Source organism: Podarcis erhardii (assembly GCF_964252035.2).
Source record: "Podarcis erhardii genome assembly, chromosome: 6".
In the NCBI taxonomy this organism is placed as follows: domain Eukaryota; kingdom Metazoa; phylum Chordata; class Lepidosauria; order Squamata; family Lacertidae; genus Podarcis; species Podarcis erhardii.
The window spans coordinates 23,643,239-23,668,005 of record NC_138510.1 but is presented as its reverse complement, the minus strand read 5'-3'; the positions used below and the strand labels follow the sequence as shown (position 1 = coordinate 23,668,005).

The following is a 24,767-nucleotide window of genomic DNA, read 5'->3' as shown; positions in this document are numbered from 1 at the left end:
TCCTAGGGGCCAAGGTCCCTTCAGCCCCCCAATAAAATAACTGAGGGGCCTTCCCCCCGTTCATGGGCACTACCATTCAAATGGAGTGTGTGTGTTGTGATCGATTATGAACGGTTTATCTCCCCCCCCCCCAATATTTTATTCAAGTTGGCGCCCTTGTCCGTATCATTGGAACTGTGCATTTCTCACTTAAAATCAACAATGACGTATTGAAAACCAAACAAACATTAGCTCAACTCAACTTTCTGTTGCTTTGCTGTCAACCTAAAGCAAGCGAAAGGTTAAAGAGGGCGACCCCCAGATACTGAGTGCGAAAGCGCTAGGAGAAGCCCCCGTTCAAGCCGGGGGGAGTTCCCCTCGGCGTCCCCGCCGCCGCCTCCTCGCAAGCGGAGGCCGCAGCTTCGGCGACTCCTCCTCCCGAGGGCCGGGCCAGGCCGCCTATAAGAAAGCTGAGCGGCGGCGGGGCGGGGAAGGACGGGACACTTGGTTACCGCGCCGCCGCCACCGCCACCGGACCAGACCAGCCTTTGCTCTTGCGCCTTCCTTCGCGGACCCCACGACGCCATGAAGCCCAGTCGCCCCGCCGGCCTGCGCGCCCCCGCTCTCCTGCTGCTCTTGCTGCTGGGCGCCGCCGCCGCCGAGTCGGTGAGTCGCTTCGGGGCGTCCCGGGAAGAAGGGGTGGCGGACGCCGGGGAGTCGCCGGCATTGATTTGGTAGCGGGCGGGCGCGATTGTAAGGAGGCAGGCTAGGCTTGGTATTTTCCGAAGCGGGGGGCGCGGGGGGGGGGGGGAATCGGTAGCGGGGAATAATTGGAATGTGTTGATTCTGCCGCGCCCCCCCCCTCCGTCGCACACGCAAACTTGTGAACTTTTGCACGAGGGGCGAAGAGGGAGAGTCTGCAAACCGCCCCATTCCCTCTCCCTCCCCCCTTGCTTTGGGAACGGGACTTTGGAACGAGCGCTTACTTCTCCTTAATCTTTCCTGGTGCTGCTGCTGCGGGCGCGGTAACGGGGTGGGGTGGGGGGGCAACGGAGGTCGCCTGCTTGCCTGCCTGTCCTCTGTAACGTTGGGACGAAATTCTGCTGGCTCTTTTTGGGAAAGTGGGATGGGGTTGGGTTCCCCCCTTGTTTTCCCACATGCACGCCCCTCTCCAAATCCCTGGAGCTATGAATGGGAGCTGGGAATGAGACTCCCCCCCCCCCCCGTGAAGCGAGGAGCATGCACATTCCTTCCTTCTCCCTCTCCCAGTCCGTTTTCGCTTGTTGTTTTCCTCTTCCACCGCTACTTGACCCCCTCCCCTAGTTAACAGTGGAGTATTCCCCCCCCCTTCAAACGCCTGGCGGCTGCTTTTCACTTTCCCCCTCTCTTATTCCAGTGAGGCTGATAGGGGTGGGTGGGATAGGCGACCCTTACTCTATTCCCCACTTTGCTCCCCTTGCGCCCGCTCGCCCGCTGGCTGGCTTTCGTCATCCTCTTGACTTGCCTTGCGGCTTCCTCGCCTCCCTCCCTCCCTCCCTTTCTCCTACCCTCTCATCTCAAGTCTCCAAATACCAGCACATTTTGGCAAATAACGTGCCCCGCTGCCTTATTTAGCACTTCCTCTCGCTCATAGCTGTGGAATGAGTAACCGCTGACCGAAAGCCTGGCTCTGTTGCAATTCCCTAACGTCATGCAGAACCCATTAAGTGAAATCCCCAGGGCTCTGCCATGGTACAAATCGGGAATTTTCTTGTAGGTCTGGATTTGATAATTTTCCCTCTCGGTTGTTCTCTGACAATAGGAGACCTTGGGTTGGGTTTTTGTGTGTGTGTGTGTTTGTTTTCCCTTTTGCTCCTCCTCTCCCGCCAACCATAATACACCTTTACAGGTAGTTATTTCTCAGGTAAACACCCTTGCCTCTTGACCTTTGACCATGCCGAATACACACTCGCTAGAATATGTTTGCTAAGACTATGCAAAACCGTTGTGGGGTGGTGAGAGCCTTGTTTCAGTTAACTTAATGGTGTTGTATAGGCTTGGCAGGAGAAATTTTGCATCTGAAGGGGTGGGTTGAAGGTTCCTGAGAGTGCATGGAGGGGAAGAAAAGAATAATTCCAACTGAGTTATGACTCCCAGCAGACTGCTCCTAGGAAGGATGTGACAGTATTTTAGCAGCTCTAATAAAGAGATTTTGCTACCTCTTTCTGAAGTTGGGAGTGGTAGCGTGCATAAAATAAGATTGATTTATTTAATCCCTCGATAAGAACAGCCTGCTGGATCAGGCCAGTGGCCCCTATAGGCCAGCATCCTGTTTTCACGGGGGCCAAAGAGATGCTACTCTCCCCTCCTGCGGTTTCCAGCAACTGATGTTCAGTAGCATGCCTGCTTCTGACTGGAGGCAGACGGCCTAGTAGCCATTGACGGCCTTGCTCTTCATGAATTTGTCTAATCCAGGGGTCAGCAAACTTTTTCAGCATGGGGCCGGTCCACTGTCCCTCAGACCTTGTGGGAGGCCGAACTATATTTTTTTTGGAGGGGGGAAAGAACAAATTCCTATGCCCAACAAATAACCCTGAGATGCATTTTAAATGGAACACACATTCTACACGTGGGCCGGATTTAGAAGGCGATTGGTCCGGATCCGGCCCCTGGGCCTTAGTTTGCCTACCCATGGTCTAATCCTCTTTTAAATACACCCAAGTCCGCAGTCACCATTGACTCCTGTGGGAACAAGTTCCATAGTAACTCCCTTTTTGATAGGGATAGATTTGTTTTAATCTTTCCCTCTGTGGTTTATTTAACATTTACCTGTGCTGTCTCCTTACCAATCCAAGCCTTTCTTTTTTGCTTGGACCAAAAGCACAACTTGTGGAATTCCCTCCCCTTAGAGCTGGGTCTGGCACCTTCATGGTGATGTCTTTGTGCTATTATCACATGAGCCTTTTTCTGCAAATGGCAGGGGTGTTCCTTGACCTTCTTGTAGATCAGGTTCAGCCTACATCATTTTGCTGTAGTTGGACATAGGCAACAGAAATAATTACGTACGAGTTGCCTGGAAGTACTACAGCATGTGTTTGCTACTTTGCCTGATTGCTCTTAATGTGCTGCATTTAGTTTGTGGAAAACATAACTTCTTCATATATTGATGTGATATGAACTCATTTTGTTACTGCGATGTCGTAAATTGTTTATTCGTTTGTCGTGGAGATTCCTTTCATGCCGTCTTGGGAAACTTCTTCCAGGGGATCTGGATTTTTGGGTGTGTTCCCTCCTCCCTCCAGTAGGTCTGAGGGAATCTCAGGTAATTTTTAATCGAGGCTCTAGGATCTATCAGCAGCTTTTGTTCAGAGACTTGCCACTATCTTTAAACATTCCTTCAGCTCCCTTATCAGTCAGAGATGCTGTTGACATGTTGAGTGTTATCAAAATATCTAGCCATCTTCTGCTTTTTACTTGCAGTCCTGTTAACTACCTGGCCTGAAGTAGATGGTGGGTCCATATACACAGGAATGTACTCCCCCAGCTTTTCTTTTTGCAATGGCTCCATTTAGTGACAGGAAGATTGTGTGGAGTTTTCAGTAGACTAATCCACGTATTCACTTGTGGCAGTTGTCTCCTTTTTTTAATGTTGTATTTTACTACTTTGTTGATTGGCATATAACACTTTAAAAAGTTGTCCAGTAAATTCATTACCCGCCAAGTATTGCAATAAAAAGGAAGGGTGTAAATCTAAAAAAATATTTCCTGAAGCTGCTCATCCAATGCATACACGAATCTTTGTCATGGAGAATCAACCAGGTCCCCGGTGTTACAAGAGTAAAGGAGCCAGTGAAATTGGCTTTCCTCTGCAGTGTTAAAACAGTAGTAGAATTTCCAAAAACTTAAGTATCTGATTGGCTCCGCTTCACATTTTGTAAAGTAGTGCAGCATTATTAATGAAAAAACTGGTTTGTCTCGTCCTGCTGCCATGAACCCCTCAGGCTTGTTCTTTCTATTCCTGCTCAGTTTTTTCTTCTGTCTCTCTCAATCAAATCAGCATTGTTAACCTGAATATGTAACTTTATTTTTTTGTTTGTACCATATGATTTGGACAGGCTCGGGCAGAGTTCAGGTGTGCCCTCATTTGCCTGATGTGATATAACTACCTGTTCTGCAAAGGCAAAATAAGAATGGGCCTTGACAGCTATTCCAAATGTTCTTGCTTCATCACAAAGGCAAATTAGATGCTAATACAACATTTCCCCATATAAGCAGTATATGGTCAAGCTGCACACGCAGCTCTTGTGTGGCCAGTGGGAGCCATTTAGAATTTGGACAATCCCAGCTTTTCACTTATTAGGAGTTTCTAGTCCTCATGGTTGCAGGGTTATCAAATAGCAGAAAATGCAAAGGAACTGGAAACATGGTAAGAAGTACAGTTCTGATTTCCGTTTTCCAGAATCTTCCAACGTTAGGACTGTCTCTTCCACACTTGGTGGTGGAGGGGGGGTGAGTCCTGAATTAAAACACTGTAAATCAAGATAACTATGAAAAATTAACAGCTACTAGGCATGTACAGATGAAGTGCAGTTCACTTTGGTCACAAGTAATTAAAAGTGTAAGTTGAGTAGCTCTTGAGCTCATCAAAGACTGCTAGTATAACCATGGTTGCAAGTTATCTGAACATGTTCTAGATGAGAGATGGGGAATGTTGTTGGACTCCAGATCCCATTATCCATAATCATTGACTCTGCTGACTGAAGCAGATGGCATTCAAGTCTAGCAGCATCTTGAAGGACTACAAGTTCCACATCCCTGTTTTAGAGAGAACATCCTCACTAGTCTGTTTCTCTCCCCACTATGTTTAGGAGGAAAGAGGTTCAAAGCATTGTGAACTGGCAAATCAAGACTCTGTTACTAAGACCCATGCACTTAAAGCACATCCAACACACATTTAAAGCACATTCCTTCCCCCAAGATTCCTAAGAATTGTAGTTTCCCTGTCACAGAGATACAATTCCCACCACCCTACACAAAATACCATTCCCAGGAATATTTTTTTTTGGGGGGGGGGGAATGTGCTTTCAATGCCACTGTTTGGATCTGCCCTAAGTAGCAAAAGGGGGGGGTGGGCTTGTTGACCAATGTATTTGGGACTGCAGGCAGTAGATAGATTACTTTCTATTTGTGATGCAAGCTTTGCCCACAGTGTGATTAACACTGTTGATCTCTTAAAAAAAATATTTATTAATGTCTTCTACAGTAACAAAAGACAAAAAATAAGTGCAATTTGGGTATTATGGAGTGCAACATAATTACAAAAAATGCTAGGTCCACTATATGTCTAAAACCCCAAACAATATCCCTATATTTTCAAATAACCATGTGATGAAGACAGGGTTGCTACAGCCTGTCTAAACCTGCCATTAATAAACTTAAAAAATGGATACCATTCTTCCCTCTGCCCTTCCCTCCTCCATTACAGTAACAATAATGAAAGAAAAAAAAAATTCAACTACAGACAATGAAAAATTGTCCAGGCATTGTATTATAATAAAGTTTCATTCAGTTACAGTATTCTAAAAGATACCATTCTTTATCAAACAAATTGAGTTCAGTCTCTCCTTGAATTGCTTGATGGAGATAAGTTAGAGGTTTCCGAGAGAGCTATATTCCCTTTATTGTTATGCCACATCTCTTTCGGCACTGGCTCTCGAGATTTCCAATGGGATCCTGTTACTAGTCTCATGGCATCTAATAGCAGGTATACCAAAGTCATGTGATGCTGTAGGATTTCAGCCACTTTCTCACACTGTGTTGACTTACTTCTGCTGGGCTAGTGGTAGCCCCATCAGATATCCTTTCTAGGCCTCTTTCCACCGCCAGTGTCTCATAATTAACGTTTGGTTCTGGGTGGGATGTGCAGTTGTGACAAACATCATAGAGGTCTAGAGAAATAGCTGCATGGGTTGGTACCAGCTTTGTTTCAAATTCTTGGGCACTACTTGACTGCTAAACCGCCCACCTTTCATAGCTAGGAGTGGTAACATTTATGGCTTGCTGATTTCCTTCAATGCTCTAGTACTTTCAGGCCTAGATTCACGTTACATGAAAGCAGTTCAGAGCCGTGGCCGTTATAATCCATTGCAAAATGTTGTTCGGCTTAGTTTTGCATTGAATTGTCGCATCCCCCCTGCTTAAGAAAGGCTGAGTTGGGCATACCTGCGCCTTATACTAGCCTAACAGTGAGAACACCAAGAGCTAGGTAGTTGCATTGTCAAGCCAAGAGGTCCCTCCACATATGTGTAATTTATCAGATTTGGGTACCAGAAAATAAGACACTTGCTATCCAGTTCTGCTGCCATCACTTAACAACCTGGACTGGCATGATTGTCACCACTTTTTTCAGCCAAGATGTTCATGGTGCTTGAAAATACATCTCTGGTTCCATAAATCTTAATAGTGGTTGACATGGCAGCTGTTTTGGAACTGATTAGAAAAACCCTTGTTCAGCTGGAGAGCGCTGTCTCTGCCCAGTATGTCAAACTGGGTTGGGAAAGCTGCCAAGATGTGGGAAAGTGTATGACACACGATTGTGGTTCATTGGTGCTGTTGGCAAGTTCCTACATGAGACTGAAGATGAGTTAATGGAAACTTACTGGGGAGAAGGGAGGGACAACCTCCAAGCATTGTGCTTACGTCACATAGGAATTTGGGGGGGAGTAGGGGAAAGAGAAGGCATTGCAACACGTTTGGGAATGGGCTGACCTCCCATCTGCGTGTGATACAGAGAAACAAAGAAGGCTACTTGTTATGCCAATAACAGGAATGGATTGAGGTGAGAGGGTCTTGTGGAGGACTTCTAAAGAGTCTTACGTGCATGTTAAATGTACAAGAAGTTTTCCTCTTGTATCAGACACTATTGTAAACCAGAGAAGTTAAACTGTCCTGAGTGATCCTGACCTTCTGGCAGCTGTTATTGATGACATTTGGGCTGATTGCTTAGATGTGGAGTAATGCAAGCCCTGAGAAAAGAAGCTTGAAAATATTTGGATTCAAATGGGTTTGTTGTGACGAGGCTGATAAGCACAGCTCCTCAGAACAGAGCAGGGACACAGTGTGGAAAACAATTCCCTAAGAAGAGACAACAGTTGTTCCTGTGTCTTTTAAGGTGTAAGCAACAACTTGAATGCATTGATACACAGCAGATAACTAAATTATAGGACCTGTGGCCATGTTGAAATAACACATTTTTCATGTTGCAAGCCCTTTAAATGTATTTTTTTTTTTTACTAGACTCAAATCAGTTTGAATTAAAACAGAGGTGCATTCCTGTGACCAGTTCAGCAGAGCTTTGTCTGTAGAGGCAGAAGGAGATGGCAAAATCTGTTCACCTTCATTCAAGTGACTTTTTCAGTTCGTCTCCGACCTTAGTGCTTCTTGCACTAGAATAAATGTTTTGGAGTAATAACATCTTTATTGGCTTTTTTTTAAGGACTAGGATCTGCTCTTCTGCTCCCAAGGTATTTCTGACTACCTGAGAAAAATAATAGCTGTCTGCAGTGCAGGAAGCTTAGACAAAAGACAACAACAGTCCCCCCCCCCCCCCTTATTTCTCTTTTGTTTTCCTATTTCTTTCTTCCCCAGCTACATTGACACGTGATGGTTGAGGATGAGGAGAAACAGAATAGCTGGTAGGGACTAACTTTATTATGGAAAACATAAAGGCTTCATTGGAAATAAAGTTAAACAAAAACACCACTACTGCATCTTGGTAATGAAAAATTTAGAGATTTGCAGCACAGTCCTTTGCACGTCTACACTGATAAGTCCCATTAAGCTGAATAGGGCTTACTCTTCACCTAAGTGTGTGTAGGAATGCAGTCTGTGAGTGCACAAAATAATTCGTATTAACTGAACTTGGCAGAACCTGTGTATAAGCTCTTGGAGGCTCACACATATTTACAGTGAGCAGGTGTCATTTAGGACAGCAAACATTTGACATGTATGTAGGACCGAAGGTGTGGACCTGTTGAATCCAGTAGAAGGAATTGTGTATTTGCTTGGCCTTAAGCCATGGAAAGATCTGTGGACACAGAATTACATATATGCCAGTGTGTGCATTTTGTGGATGGCCTTTCTGAAGCTGTGAATTACTAACTGTCAGCACCCCCACCCATTCATTAGTAATGGTAGCAGGTCTTGTGCTTGACTCAGATTTCTGAGAACTGCACATTATTTGGAAAACTCCCTGATTCAGTAGCTACAACTGAGCATGTGAATGAGTGTTCTTTTCATATAAAAGTGACACTGAATCAGCTTCCATTGATGTGTTGCAGTTCTGGCAAGTGATCGCCGAAGCTGCATATGTAAAAGAGTGGGAACTGGCAAAGACCAGAACTCTCTTGTCCAAAAATTCCAAGCTAAGGCAGACACCCTTCTCTCACTCCCTAAGCAGCACTCTGCAATCTGCTGGATTATGTTATGAATGCCTCTAATTTTGACTCCGCAGGTTTGGCTGCTCCTATGAACATAGGAAGGGTTCTGCTGGACTAAGTCAAAGGCCTATCTTGCCTAGCATCCTCTTTTCCACAGTGGCCAATAGATGCCCCTGGGAGGACTCCAAGCAAAGACATGGCCTCAGTAGCAGACACCTCCTTATATTTACCAGCAACTGGTATTAAGAGACATGCTGCCTCTTAACAACGAAGGGATGGTGACTTGTATGGTAATGTCTTGAGTCATTGCGGAGAGCTTCTTCTGTTGGTTGGCCTCTTCCACCCAGCCGATGGATTGGCAGAGTCAATAAGTTATCAAGATTCCCTTTCTGAACACTAAAACCCTAGAGATTCTACAGAATGCCCAAAGGGTTGACGTATTGAACTGCACATGCTTAGATTTTGGCTAAATAAAGAAAAGACTTAGCACCCAGCAAAACAGCACTAGGAGCGAATATGCGGCAAAAGTGGTGTTGCCATTGTAACTTGACAAATGATTTCATTTTATAAAAAAACCAAAACAAGGGCATCTTTTCCCTTGTTCTGTGGTGCCCACTTTTGATTAATCCTCACACTGTTTGGCATTCCTCAGACTTGATAGGGATTCATGTAGGTGGGCTTCATTTAATGGAAGAATTCCTTAGTTCCACTGACTCCTTTCTTTGTGCTGCCCATTTTCCTTCAGCTATGGCAATGCAAAGATTGGTTCAGTGCACTGCTTGGTGTGCTGTTATAATAGTGGAAAGTACCTGATGCTTGGGACTGTAAACATTACGTATTTCCTGTGATTCTGGAAAGCATCATTGTCTGGAAAAGTCACGGGTATTAATCAGATGTAGAAGAGGAAGGCTGTGCTAATCTCTAGGCCCCCTGATTAGATTAGATTATGTAAAGCAGAAACCCCTGCAAGAAACAGCTGTGCAAACAAACCTAGACAAACTGTTGCTACCTGTAAAAGAAAATTCCTGGTATCTTGCTCATCGGGACTTAAGTGGGGGTGCCAGATAAACAAACAATTAAATGTACCTTAGCAATGGAAAGCTAATAGGATCTTGGAAACCAGTTGAGGGTGGTAGTTAAGACGGTAGAGCATGGAGCATCTTTGTGTAGGGGAGAACTCAAAAGGTCTCAAGGAGCTATGAATCAGCCATGGTTGCTAGTCAAGATGGCTGTATCCAGCTTCCAGGATAGGATAACATGTCTCTGGGTACCAGTTGCACAACAACCATGGGAGAGGTCTCTTGCCCTTGTGGACTTCTGGCTGGCAACTGTGGCAAATAGGATGATGCACTAAGCAGACCATCTCATTTTCCTAATCTTTTGTAATTTAGATGTGGTTCTTCTTCCACACACACAATTTATTGCACTCCGGTCACCTAACAAATATCTTGGATCCGCTGAGAAAAGCGGAACATTTTCACCTCCCTTCCTGTGTTGTTTTCTTGGAATCTGCAACTTGCAAGCAGTCAGTCGTGAACACAAATGTGTGCACAAAGAGAGTTGTATTTGCACAAGCTGGGTAGGTGGGGTAAATCCTTACTCCATACTATTTCTCTTGTCCCAAACAGAGTGCTTGGAACGAGGTGCAGAGTGAGTGTAGGTGTGAAAACTGAAAAAGGTTATCTACATGGTCTTGACTCATGAAAGCAGTGCTGGATTAAACCCTGTGGAGGCCCCTAGGCAGTCAAAATCCTGGGACCTACCTCACATTGAACTAAAAAGGCTTGATTGTAGCTTCCTTTCAACATTAAATCAATATTATTTTGATCCGTGGTCGCTGGGTCCCCATAGGCTGGTGCCTCCTCTTCCTACCTGGTAATCCAGCACTGCATGAAAGCCAGTGTCTCAAAATGCCATGTAACCTTTGTGCTGGTGTGGCTTTTGGGGCTTTCTGCACAGTAAGACCTTCTTGGGATACGTAAGACAGTTGAAATATGCACGACTGTAATTTCACCAGAGAGTCTGCTGACGGGAGGATTCCCTTCCTTCCTTGGAACTAGGGAGTCACAAGATTGAACCAAGTGATACTTCTGCTTTCCTGGCCTGGTTGGCCTTGTCAGATGTGACCTCACCCTTCACCTTAGCAAAGGCATTTTGAAGGAAGTTTGGTGAGTCAGAACAGACTGCTGATAGCAAGTTTCCTAAATGCTTTGAAAGTCTTAAGCAACACTTTTCTAAGGCATAGGTCTTAGAATCCAATAACCTGAGAAGCATAAAAGTTTACCTTGGCTGAGGGACCACATAAGCTGCCAAGCTGTTACGTGAGCCCAGCGCAGGTGGGGGAGAAATGATGGGGACGTGCCAATTTGGGGCTTTTTAAGGGTTGCCTTTGCAGCTATTGTCAATATGGCTCTTTCCAAACATCATACTCTGTTTACTTGAGTCACGTTAGGTAAATCTAGTGAGCTTAGTGCACTTGTAAAGCTGACCTATATGGGGCTAATATGATTTGAAGTCCTGTAGGGCAATGCTGTTGGCTAAAGCTTGCACATGACTTGCAAGCAGAAGAAATTGGCCCAAGGAGGTGAACTAAAATGGCTGTAACATCCCTTCAGAATGTAAATAGCTTCAACTTTCATCATGAAAGCAGCAGTCCTCTAAACATTGATTCAAGTCCATTTTCTTTTGCTGCTAAGATACTGAGTTGGCTCAGTTTTGCAGGAACAAGAAGGATGCATATGCTCTTCCCTAGTGTGCTTTGCTTCAATTAGCTCCTGGTTTAGTCAAACCATAGTTCTACATCTGAATTGGCAAACTATGGTTTGGAAAAGGAAAATGCAGCTTTGGGGGGGGGCGGAGGGAACGTGGGCTAATTCAGATCAGGGCTGGGAAAGGGTTGAACTTTCTCCAAATTTAGCAAGGACACAAACTCTTAATGAAAAAATGACACAAAGAGGAGCAGATTTTGAATGTAAATTCAAAAAGTACACCAGGATCTCTTAACTTTTTGCAGAATAGGATTTTTTTAAAAAAAATCTCCCCCTAGCCATTTTTTAGGGAGACACGTAGAAATGACTGGGAAGACAACTATACTGAACAGGGAAAACTTCCTAAACTTGTTTGTTTTAGGGCACCCATTTGATGTTGACTTGCTTGACCAACACTGTCCTGCTCTGCGGTGCCCTTCATGAATATTCTGTGCACCTGCCCACTCACAGGTGTGTGCACCTATTCACCTGGCCCTGCCATTGCCTCATATGTAAATTGGTGGTGAAGTCTAGAACAGCCCCATGCAGCTGCACGTTGCAGTGTAAGATCAAGATGGGGTAGCAATCTGTTTTGCAGGGAAGCTATTGTTGAACTTGCCTTTGAAGAGTCTTTGATAAGCTCTTGAGGAACCCGGAGGTGTTCCCCAGAACTTAGCTTGAAAGCCGTTCCTGTGTGACAAATCCCCTTCAGAGGTATGATTCAAGATGAATTCAATAAATTACCTGTTACGGAAATCCAGCTTAATAAAGGCAGAATAATTAGTGTAATACAGAGAAACATAATAGGTCTTGGTCTTCAGAGCTAAGATGAAACAAATGAACTTGGTGCTTGTATTGGTGACAATACCTGTAGTTTAGCTTATCCTCAAGTCCTGCAAGAGCATTGGTGACATGTAATTCAGTCCTTTGCATCTGTGTACTAGCTGTGAAACTTAACTCTTGCACCACCACCCACATGGTTCCCAGAGCAAACCCCTGCGGACTAAAGAGGAGAGAGGAATCAATGGAAATCTTGTTTCTGCTTTCTCCATCTTGTCAGCAGGAGTATTTGCTCCCAGGAATCTCTGGATCCAGGCCTGATTGGATATGCAGAATAGCCTGGGGAGTGCAACACTGGGGAAAGGGTGGTCAGATCAAAAACTTGATAGCCCTGATGATGAAGGCAGAGATGGAGAGGAAGTAATAATGGCCTGGGTGGGGGAAATACCACCGGTCAATCATTAATTGTGGGCAAGAGAAAAAAACTATCCTGTGAAGTGCTAGTTTCTGCGCACCTCCTGTTCACCCCATCTCTCCCTCCCTGCACACTGAGCAAATTAGATTCAGGCAGCACAAGCTGGCCTAGTACAGCACAACTCATAGAACAATTTGCACATTTAAGTGAACACTTAAAGGCATACTGCGAAAGGAAGGGCGCACGTAGATCGTCTTAACAGTGTCTGGGAGGGGCCAGGGGTGTTGTCTTAGATCCCAAAGGTACCACTCCTATCTGACTGAGAAGCCAAGAACAAGCATGCTTTATAATCAAGACTGGCAAGAGTCGTAGAGCCACTACAGCCGATGTTTCACAGGCTTGGGAATACTCCTTCTAATCCATCTGTCCACACATACGTAGCCTGTCACTTGTGTGTGTCTCTTCTGCACCCAGTGAAGCTTTTAGCATCTTCGGCTAACCAAATAAAGCGGTGCCATAAACAAAACCTGACTGGTAATTCTGCCTCCGCTTCTTTTCCCACACTTTTGTAAAAGCTGCACCCTAAACACGTTGCCTTGAAGTTGGGCAGATGCAGGCATTCAGTGTGTGCGTCAGCCATATTTTGGGGGGGTGGCTTCTGAGAAGACCGAATACCAGGAATTCACAGCATGGGAACGCATCTCTCCCCCACCCCCGAACTGAGTTGCTTTCCATTTGCAAATGGTTAGCGGCAAAGTGCCACCTTCTTCCTTGAGTTTGTTGGTCCAGGTCCTTGTACTTGGTGCTGCCAGCCCAATAGCTCTGACGGTTTACCCCACCTGCTTATGTACACATTGCTGGGAAGTACTAGCTAAGGCTGGCTATGGAAGATTTAATTGCCTGCCCCGTTAAAAGCGGTGCATGGCAGGGCTCTGTCTCTTTGAGATTTTGCAAATTGGAGTCTGCTGTCTTTCAGCAGAGCCTGGAGGGGAATCTGGATTCTGGGGCTTGGATCTATAGAAGTGAGTAGTTCTGAAAGCTGCTAGAGTCACAAGCAGGATTCCCCTAATAAGGCAGCTAATGGTCTTTGATGTGCTAGCAGCAGTTTGGGTAGTTTTCGGAAAAGCAAGAAGTGGTGGTTGAGCTGAAATCATGAAACAGAAACTCAGATGTATAAGCTAGGTGCCCAGTGGCTCCTTAAACCAAGGTTGCAGTTGCCAAAATGGAATGTCTAGTTGCCATTTTTGGGCAAGATGGCTCTAAAGTCTTATTTTTCAAGTGATGGATTGACTGCGATTGATTCTCAGTTAAACATCTGGCTAGTTCAGATGGCAACCTTGAGCTAGGCTAAGAGCTTTGAAAACTTAAAGAACAAAAGTCACTTCATCCAGGGACACTCCACATGTATATTGGCCTATTCCGACCTCTTTTTCTTAATGGGGACTGCACAGGCTGCACAGGAAAAGCATTTTGGTTCCAGAAATTCATTATTGTTGTGCAGATAAAATATAACTGATAGAATTCTACAGCATTGGAGGGCGGGGTTTAAGTGTGAAAACAGTCCAGATCCATTGATCCCCAGATGGTGGGGATATCAGGCATCACCCTGATGCCCAGATATCTTCAGTTGGTTGCAAATGGTTCAAAGCCAGGTGCAAAAATCGTGTAGCACCTGGCTAATTTTGAACATTGCTGTGTTCAAGTGAGAAAGGAGCCAGTGGTTAGTACCTCCTTTCCAGGGGGCATACACATTAAATATAGCTTTTACTAATGATCCCTGCACTAACAATCATCCTTCGGAATATCTGTCTTGGTGTATATGATTTCTGTGGCACATAAAATACTTGACTGCCTTGCTGCAACAGCACTTGTGGGTAGCAGAATCAAGGTGTGCATGTGTGCCTGCACACAGTCTGTGGCTGGCAGCTGCAAAGCAAGTCTTTCAGCAATTTGTAGGCTAGAAAAGCTGCTTCTCCGCCCCTGTGCTCCTCCCAGCCATGTTTGTTAATCTCGCTTGGCACTCGATATGGGCAAATCTGCTTAATGCTCAGAAGATACGCTGCAACTGGATTAAATGTAGAAGTGACAGGCTTCTGTAGTTAAAGGATTCAGCTGGAGAGCATATTAATAGCAAAGCCTGTATACGTTGCCAGAAGCTCGTGGAGCTGCAGTGCTCCTCTGGTTGAAAAACAAACAGAACTGCCCATCAGGCTGACCCTGTGCAGCTCTGTTCAAAAAGCAGAAAATAATGGAGGAACAGCAAAATCCAAAATCGGCACCCACAGAGTTTGCTTTGCACAGAGCAGGGCTCTTAGGGTGGGACAGAGCATGGTAAACAAGCCCCCCACCCCTTTCAGTGCTCCCAGATCATTATGATAGATTTGCAATGTATTCATTCATTGATTCTGGAATATCAGGTCGGTAAGACCAGTAAAGTCTTTGGAAACAGAAAAGAACCCAATTTCCCTTTATTAGAAAAGGAAGACACCTAGCTGCAAACTCCAAAACTGATACCTGAAACTCGGTGGAAGCCTAAAGGATCTCCAGACAGAGTTGCCATTTAAACTAGCCCAAAGCAAATGTGCATGGGCCCTGCTCAGAAGTAACATTTTTTGAGACTTTGGAGTTCTTAAAGGAAACCCAGTTATCAAAATGTCTTGTGTGTTGGATTTGGGGGCAGTTGGGGCATAGAAATGGGACTGCATGTAGACAGAGTGAATGGCAAGTGATTCATTCTGGGTGCAGCTTCCTATTGTAAGAATGGCAGCAAGGGCCAAGCAAGACTACGTAATGCACCTTCATAGAATCAGTGCTGGATTTAGGGCAGTATGGGTGGTTCCCTCACACAGGACGCTGAGCCGAGGGGAGAACAGCAGCAGCAGCAGCAGCAGCAGCAACAACAACCTATATTTACACCAGTAGTTACTGAGAAGATCCATGAAAAGCAACTGTACCAACAGAAATTATTGTGAAAATAAGACATATTTGGGAAAGGGTGCCAAATTTTGTCCTCACTCAGGGCACCATATTACCCATAGTACATATTGGAAGGTGGTTGGCCTTGCAGATTTAAGTCTTCCCAGGGCACAGAAATGTAGCTACCACCCTGTTCAGCAGGAGTGCCTGTCCAAGAAGCTGATGGACTCTCTTTCCTTGGAGGTTTTTAAGCAGAGGTTGGATGGCCATCTGTCATGGATGCTTTAGTTGAGAGTTCTGCATTGCAGGGAATTTGGACTGGGTGGTGTTCAGAATTCGTTCGAACTCTTTGATTCTATGGTCTGTTTAGCCTCAGTCTCCATTTACAACTGGCTCATATGAAGTAAGCTGTCCAATGTTCCTTAGGCCTAGCAACAAACCCTATGGTTCTTAGTGACCCATATTCCCAGCTGCATCGGGAGTAGCTTAGTATAAAGCAGAATAACTAAACCTTGGGTGTGCAGGAAACACATTTGAGAAGCTAACCTGGGGTTAAAGAGCTGTGCTTAAAAGCAAGCAAGAAAGGAGGCTGCTCTTCAAGGTTTGACTTGTAGCTGCCTCAGGACACGGCACAAGCTTGTCCTTCCTGGGGGTTGTGACTGTGGCCACAGCTGGGGAGAGATTCAAAATGGTGGATGGAGCAATCCTGTCTCCTGCTCTATCCTCAAGTTGTGCCCAAATATTCTGTTTCTGTTGCTCTGTAGATATAGACTCTACTGCTAAAGAAGTTGTCTTTCAATTCCTTTTTGGCCTCACTAAAGGTCACTGTTAACTCTCAAAAACTCCTATGTAGTATTATACACATAAAGAGGTTTTGTGCTCTCCTGGCATGCATTTTGAACCACAACTCCCGTCTGGGGATCGAGCACCAGATTGGGAATGGCTGACATAGGACAATGGTATTTCATTCAATCGCATGGGCTCCTCCAGCAGCAAACAAATCTGGGTCAAGTCTGTGTTTGTATCCGGCTCGGTCACTTTCTTGCAAACGAGTTTAAGTAATAGCTTATCAAAGCACACAAAAGATGGCGCATGTCTGACTGTAGTCTTGCTCATCCTCTGATCTGATAACACACCCACCCACCGCCCACTTCTCTTAGCCATTTTTCTAGTCTAGCCTGCTTAGTCTTTCAAGCCTTTTGTCAGCAACAGATGGGCACAAAGGAAAGTTATACCTGTGATTCATCACAATGAATGCAGCCTTAGTTGACATATGGGTGTGTCACAGCAGTTAAGAATTGCTTGCTTTGGACTGCCTTGCAATGAGGACAAAAGCTGGTGGCCGTATGTGGACCAACTTTTTCTCTCAGACGTCTGTGGCCTCAAGGACCAAATTCTGCACACAAAATGCATCCCATCTTGCAGAGTTCGGTTTTCCATTTGGGTTGCATGCAGAGTGTCTAGATCCTGTAGCATGGCACGGTTGAGAGATCTGGAATCTCTTGGTTAGTCCTGATCAGAAGCAACCACAGGATACTTCTGCCATTGACTGCCTCTATAACTCGTGCTGAACTTGCATCAGACTAGAGCTGGCAAGAGGACTTGCAAAAGGACTTTCTGACCTGTTTCCCTCAACATGCCATTCATTATTAGTGCCGTTGGGTCATCCATCCAGTGCTGCAGCCTCTTTGGCTGTATGGGTTCTCAGTTTTTCCTGCCTAAAAGCTTTCTCCTCTGGTAATAGTAAGTTAATAATCAGTTGCTCTTCAGTCAGTGACTCCAGATACCTTGACACAGAGAAATTCTACCTCTATCCGGGCAGATGGAAATTTGTCCCTCAGGCGGAAACAAAAAATAGTTCAGTCCCCAAGCTGGCAAATGACCTAACGGTTCTGGAATTGAGTTGTGTGTATTTCTAAGCTTCCATACTGGTCTTTTGATACCCAAGGTGTACTGAGCTGCAAGGGAAGCTGTCTTACCTCGGAGTAACTCTGAAGGTTGCTACAGGTTCTTTGAACAGTGGAAGGTAAACAGGCTCTTATGAAACTGCATAGCTTGACATCTGAACCTTGGCAAAGTCACTTTGGCTTTTATGTACCGTGCAACAGCTTATCTATTGCTGCTGTTGCTGTGCTAATTCCATATCTGTGGCTGCATTAGGCCCCAGCATTTAGTTCTTTTTTATTTTCAAAGGGCAGCTGCTGAGTTTGCTTTTTAAATTGTATGTTCTTGATGGAGCACTTAATTCAAGTGAGTTAGTATTTATTACGAAAAGAAAAAAGAAAAACCACCCTTTGATCCTCTTGTCAGCAGAATTTTCAGATGGGGGAAGCAAACAAATCTGTCAGTTCCAACCTTTGTATAATTGTGTTAATTGAATTCGGAGGCCTTGGGGAAGCAAACAGTGCCGTTTCACATACGGCTGGCTCCAGGCACCAGCACTGTGGGGGAAGACAGGCCAGACATTCCCCCTGCCCACTGGCAGCATAGGGCAAGATGGTTGCAAGAACTTTAAATAGGGTTGCTATTGCCAGGTTGTCGTGGTGCCTTTAAAGCTGGCAGCCAGAGAAGTTGCCTGCTCTCTTCACCCTTCCCTGCTGTAGCAGGCAGAGGTTTTACTTTGATGCATAGGAAGTTTCAGAGTAGAGTGGGTGAAACTCCGCAGGTAGAGAAGAACAAGGCAGCAAATGAAATGGACCACATCTTCTCCTGGCACTAGTTCTGGTAATGACCTGGCAACCCTCTTAATTATCAACGGGTTTGCAGTACACCCTGGCACTTGGGCGATCTACTGTTATGTGTCACCTTGCCAGCTCGGGTTAGGGCTCTGGTATGGTGACTGGTGTTGCTGCTTTTCAATGGTACATCTTGCAACTTGATGCAGAAACGCCCCTGTCCTGCAGGAGCCAGCTGTGCAGCCCGTAAACACCTGTGGCTTTTAAACATGTTCTTCTAAGTTGGTTGATCAAGCTACAAGCCATCTTTGAATCAAGCTATCAAGACATCTTTGAATTCTGCCTATCTCTGGAACAACCAGTTTGGCATCTGGTCCATCAAGACTCTTCCTATAAATTATATAAAAATACAGAGAGAGAGAGAGAGAGAGAGAGAGAGAGAGCGCGCACGCGAGCGCAAAAATACAATTCTACAGTTTCATCCAATTTCTGCTTATGAATACAACGCTTTGTCTTATATTTCGTAAATAAACTACGGTACTTATTTCTAAATCCTACTAATACAGCATAAACACTACAGTTATTTCTTAATTCCTCACTCATTTATGCTTGTTCATAACACTTAAAATAGAATTCTTAGAATAATTAATTCTAACTCCCTTTTCTTTTATTTGTTTTCATACAATTTTCAGATTTTATTAAATTATTGTGTCTAATTACCCAATCTGTTAACTTCTAGTATCTCCCCCCCCCCCCCGGACTACTAATATCAAACCTTCAGATGCCAAGGAGATAAAGATCTAGGCAACTTTTAGAAGACATCTGAAGGCAGCCCTGTATTGGGAAATTTTTAATGCTTGGTATTTTACTATGTTTTTATATATGCTGTAAGCTGCCCAGAGTGGATGGGGAAACCCAGCCAGATGTGCAGGGTATAAATAATAACATTATTATTATTATTATTATTATTATTATTATTATTATTTTATTATTTATTAACCATTCCTTTTAAATCTTGTTTTCCCTTCTTAGGTGAGAGAAACCGAGACTATGGACCCACAACTATATGAATTTCCATCTGGAGATTTGCCAGATGATGAGGACTCAAGGCCTGACTTTGTAATTGATGAAGATGGCTATGACTACTCAGGTTCAGGAGATGAAGAAGGTATATATGCTTCACTCTAAACTGCCTCTAGCTCCAAGCCAAACACCCTTTTGCATGTGTAAAATCTGTGCTCTTCTTGCCTAGGCTTGTAGTGAGCCGCAGGTTATGAATCCGAGATGAACACAGGTTGTTTGCATTGTGCTTCTATTTACTTTGCTGAATATCATCTGGCTAAACTTGGGGTGAAAGCATTGTACTCCCTAATTTGAGGCTTTGCGAGTGCACAACCACCCTCAGCCAGGTGTGTGTGGATGGGAGATGCTCAACCTGCTCCGCCATTTATTGCAATCTGAATACCTGCTTATACCTTCTAGTTCACACGCCTAACTTGAAAGGGAAACAAATGCTCTTCTGTCACACAACCACCGTTCCCACCGTGTGGGGATGCAGCCTGCGCTTGTCTGGAACAACTAGCTAAGAAATGCTAATATCCTCACTGACCTGCGGCAGCTGGTCACCGGCTAGGGAAATTTCCCACATTGTTGTGGTTCTGTTAGACAACCCCCATTAAGGCTGTGTTTAGGAAGAAGCTTTCCTCCTCCTTTCTTCGGAAATGCCTCTTCTTTCTCCCTCCCCTCTCATTACTTCAGCCTTTTGACAGCACAACAGCCTTGCATTTTGTGCCCTTTGCTTTTCCCAAACTCCCAGCACAGCCTTGCTGCCAACAACTCATTGCCCTGTTGCACGCTGCGTTCTCAACGCGGAGGAAAAACAAGCTCCGAAACTAGCACGCAACAAGTTGGGGCAGATCTGGGACTTTACATGAGCCAGTTCTCCTCAAGGAATGGGTGTTTGAAAGAAGGGCAGCTCCTCTCTTGAAAACAAGTCAAACAGCACACTGTGTGTGGACTTGCAGTGGCAGTCCTTGCAACCGGCTGCCTGAAGCAAAACCCACTAGGTCAGGGAAGTGGGGGGTTGGGTGGAGATGCGAAAGAAGAGAGTGCACAATGAGGCGATAAGCTGTCTGATGCAAGTTGGCCAAAGTCTTCTGAAGGAACAGCAGTATAAATCGCAGTTCCTTCATTTTGGTGAGAATTAATACATTTTTTTCCCTCATTATGCAGATGATACAGAGGATGCCTTACTTCCAGCCTCTGAAAGACCTATGGTAGGTATTTGCAAATACTCTCCACTTGGCGAAGAAGTCATTCAGTTGATGTGCCACCTAGGGCTTCCTTTTACATGGCTTCTGAGAACAGGCCACCCAGCTGTGTTACTGAACCCCTGCAGGAACATTGAAAACTGGAAATGCAAAGCGACAGTGGCTTGTATTTGCTGCACTGCTGAGCAAACCTCCTGTCAGCACAAGGATTTATGCTTGTCAAATGGGACTTTCCTCCCACTGTGTGCTCTCTAAATCTGTCCCGGAGTTTCCCCCACAACCCTTTGGAGCAGATTTGGGGCAGGTGTGGTGCACATGTGTGGCGGGAGAAGAAGGAAGGGGGGGGGGAGTCTCATTGCACAAGTGGCAATCCTTGTACTGAGGGGATGAGGGAATGGGTTATTGCTGGGTAGGTTTACCTATTGTGTAGATCTGCATGGCTCTGGCATAGGCAAATGGTACATGCTAAAGACCCCTGGGCATTTTTTTTTTTTTTAAGTGTGCTATGCAAGGTAAATGGCGATCGGAAATGGCATGTACCATGGCAGCAAACAGTACAGTGTAGTAGCACTTTTTTATTTTCTTTATTGGAAAATAAAAAGTACATAATTACAAATGAGTAGGATAAGACACAAGAAAAAGGAAAAAGGAATAGTACCCATGCAGAAAACAAAGTAGAAAAAACCAAAAAGGAATTGTATACATTACAAAAAACAAAAGTGATTGTAGTTTAACCAGACCTTAACTTAATACAGTATTTATAAAAATGAATTCCAAATCATTGTAAAATTTATCCATTGACAAGTCTGTTTGTACAATGGAGCAACACTTGACAGTGCTATCTGTTTCCAGAATACCAGGGTGTGTCTGCTATATAAACAACATAAAGCTGTTCTGGAGCAGCATCTACAGCTGTTGGCCAGTCCTGCCATATTGTCTTTAGATGTGCTGACCCTTGGTTATTATCATTCTCTTGGAACACTTAAGGGGAGACGCTGGCGCCCAGACGGGTTCAACCGTTCACCCTTCTTTCTTTTCCGTTCTGTGAAGCATTGCTCTCAGCTGTGTAGGTACAAAGGCATGACTCATCTTTTCACTTCATTCAGGAGCCCATGGACAACTTTATCCCTTATTCCAAAGGAGAGACAAAAGATAGCGAGCCTGCTGTGATAGAAATAGAAAACGATTCTGTTCTCAGGAAACCTGCACCCTCTGAAGAAGGCGATGAGCCATCCAACAAGATCTCGATGGCCAGCACAGCCAATGGCAGCATCTTTGAGAGGACAGAAGTTCTGGCAGGTAACCATCTTCTTTTTGATGGAAGAATTAAGTTTGCCACTCCTTAAAATGGGAAGAAGCTTCATTTGCTGAAGAGAAGCTTTTTATCAGGAATACAAAGAACTAACAATACGGATGTGTATTGCACAAATAAGAGGAAAAGGAAAATATACAGGAGCGGTGGGGAGAGGACGTATTTTTAACTGTTGTTTAAACAACATGGCCAATCTTCTATAAGCATGTGAAGGCCTGTAGATGGGCAGCCACAGTTCTGAGAAACTCGCGGTCGTCTACTCACATCGCTACCCAAAATAAGAAGCATTTCCGTTACTTAAACTTACATTTAGCCTAAACATTCAGCAGGTTTAAGCAGCCCCTCTCCCCAACATATGAGTAGGTGCAAGAAGTTGTTTAGAGATTGGAGCCCCATGGAACATATTTGATCTCTAGTGAGATAAGTACAAAGATAGGGCCATGCTCCTTCCATGCACCTGGCTTCCTTCCATCGGTTGGAACATCTGCATGGCTTCTGAGAGCATCAACTGTGCCCTGAATTTTAGTAGGGCTTCTGCTCATGCATGCTTTATAAAACATGTCTGATGTTTTATCGTGTTTTTAATATTCTGTTGGGAGCCGCCCAGAGTGGCTGGGGAAACCCAGCCAGATGGGCGGGGTATAAATAATAAATAATAATTATTATTTATTATTATTATGCTGAACCTGTGCAGACATTCCGACCCGCGCATGGAGCTGACGTATGCAGCAGTTGTGATTTCAGTAGATGAGATCTCTCTTGCACACACTTCCTGGAGCACTGGAATGACTCTCAAAGTCACGGCTGGCAATACCTTGACCCTCATAGCATAGGCTGTTGCAAGGAAAGGTGGGAAGGGGGAGAACGTTGTGCTCTACCTTGATTTCTATAGGGCAGCAGTTGGTTGATTTAATTGTAATAATAATGATAAAATACCTAGTAACAGCTGCAACTAAAGTTGGGTGCAAAACAGCTTCCAGCACTTACTGTGTAGCGGAAGCTTGGGACAGAAGCTGCATTTCATGACTTGTGTTGGAAGTAGGTGCAAATCTCTTTTGTTTCCACAGTATTTACTATATGCTGCTATTTCCTTTCTCCCTCTCCCCGCTACTTCCAGCTCTTATTGCAGGTGGGGCAGTCGGGTTGCTGCTGTTTGCTGTCTTCCCAATCCTCCTCCTGATCTATCGCATGAAGAAAAAGGACGAGGGCAGTTACGACCTGGGCAAGAAGCCGATCTACAAGAAAGCACCCACAAACGAATTCTACGCCTAAGGCTTGCCAACGCCACAAACCCATTTGGGAGTCAGAAACGGACTTTGTAAAAAAAAAAAAAAAGCATTTGGACCACGGACAAGAAGCTCTGAGACAAATGCTCTCTTGGATCTAACCGTCAAAGTGATTTTTTTTATATATATATAAAAACTTTGTGACCCTTCCCATCCCACTAGCCAACGAGGACGCAAAGTAAAAAAAAAAGGCAGCGTCCTAGGGAGAAAAAACCCCTTGTGGGGTGTGCGAGTGTGCATGTGTCCTGAACTGCAAAGCAAATTTTGCCAAATGCTCTGTTTTGGTTGGGTGAAGGGGTTTCGTATGTGAAACTGTTCGCATTTGGTCGCAGTGCTCCAACTTGTCTTGTCTGCAGAAAAGGTGTAAGTTCACTTCTACCTGTAAGAAAGTTGACCTGTAGCGGGGCCAGCTCTGCAAGGCTTTTTCTTTTATTGTAAAGAACTTATTTATGAAATCTCCTGCGCTACAGTGCACATTAACCTTGGGAGAGAGCAAATCTGCTCTCTGCAGACTTGAGTATCTCAGTACTATTTTGGACGCGGCTGTGTGAAGAGATGATTTCTTCCTTGGTGGAGAGAGGGCTATAAAAGCAGAACAGTGTGTGTGTGTGTGTGTGTGTGTGTGTGTGTGTGTGTGTGGCAGGGGGGATGTCTCCCACTTTTTAAATGGAGCTGAGTTGAAGAAATACCTTTTTTATTTTTAGAAGAGGGTTTCCTTAAATACAAGACGCTAAGAAAAATTCCCTGCCTATACAAGTTTGTAGAAAGTATTCCGAAATTTTAAAAAGTATATATATTTTGTAATTTTCATGAGTTCTTTTTTTTTTTTTTTAAGTCCCTTTTCCCCCTTTGCTGGACATCTCTCCAGATGACTGGCATTTTATATCGCTCATTGCCAGAACCGATGCAGCAGCTACAGTATGTTAAAGCTCTCTAAGCTCATATCATAGGCTATTCTAGGCAGTTGAGAAGAGAATATTTATATATAATTATAAATATATTTTCTGGAGTAAAAGCAAATAAGTTTCTGGGTTGTTGTTTTTATATAGAGCTATTTATACTTTCTAAGATGGCTGCTCTGTTTTTGGTAACTCTTCTTTTTATACGTAAAACACTAATATAATGAAATTCCTAATGATTGTGAAAACTATTTAAGCTTGATTCTGTGTACTATACCCGAAGGCAATAAGTTCTGCTAGAATTAATGTCTGTATGCAAAAATCAGATTTCTTTGAACATGACTAAAATATAATTGGAGGTTTGTGTTTTTAGCCTTGTAATATATTATCAGTGCTGTGGAGCTCTATAATATATATATTCCAGTAAAATGCACACTTGAGGTTTTGTATAGCCTTCCTGTAAGGGGTGCTGGGTTGCTCTCTTCCTTGCAGAGTTCCCCTAAATGTCTTCCTCTTCTCCATGGAGTCATTACTTCACATATGGTGTTGCTAATCAATGGCAGCTGAACAATTCAGCTGTGTGGGTTGGAGTCTAGCTTTTACACCCAGCTTCACTGCACGGGCAGCATGGAATTTCACTGCTGGGGGTGCGGGTATGATTCGCCACATGCTCCTGTTTGCTTATCCCGTTTTAATGCCACGGGGTGACAGAAGTCAGACTTCAGAAGCTGTTTGGTACAGAGAGTGGTGTCTCTGTGCAAAGTTGCTATTCCCCCTTCAGGCAAGTGCCATGAGGCTCCAAATACGTATTGGTTTTTCCTTTGGGCTCTTAATTGAGGCTATCGGCTTTCAGAGTTCCGAATGACACATTGCTGTTGCCCTTCTAAAGAAGACCACTTCAGGGCTAAGCTTTTTCTCCAGCTGCTGGTTCTACCTGACTGTAAATGCTGGTTCCTGTTGGGGAGAATCTTGATCCACTGGTGGTTATGCCAGAATGGTGCAAAAGTTTCGAACAACAAGTCTGTGCTGTGCAAAGATTAAAGTGGGGACAGGGAAGTGGTTTGGACCACC

The 24,767-nt window shown here is 44.5% G+C and overlaps 1 protein-coding gene across 1 annotated transcript; it reads left to right on the top strand.

The window, feature by feature from the left end:
* Positions 1-455: 455 nt before the first annotated feature.
* On the top strand, positions 456-24,143 carry SDC4 (syndecan 4). The gene is made up of 5 exons (XM_081866851.1): positions 456-645; positions 18,962-19,097; positions 20,162-20,205; positions 21,306-21,498; positions 22,629-24,143. Exons 1-5 carry the CDS (start codon positions 565-567, stop codon positions 22,781-22,783), a joined length of 609 nt encoding a protein of 202 aa, XP_081722977.1. The 5' UTR covers positions 456-564; the 3' UTR covers positions 22,784-24,143.
* The last annotated feature ends 624 nt before the right edge of the window (positions 24,144-24,767 follow it).

Coding starts and splice junctions, on each gene's coding strand:
- SDC4 (XM_081866851.1), top strand. CDS start 565: ATGAAGCCCAGTCGCCCCGCCGGCCTGCGCGCCCCCGCTCTCCTGCTG. Junction 646..18,961: donor GCGCCGCCGCCGCCGAGTCG/GTGAGTCGCTTC, acceptor TTCCCTTCTTAG/GTGAGAGAAACCGAGACTAT. Junction 19,098..20,161: donor AGGTTCAGGAGATGAAGAAG/GTATATATGCTT, acceptor CTCATTATGCAG/ATGATACAGAGGATGCCTTA.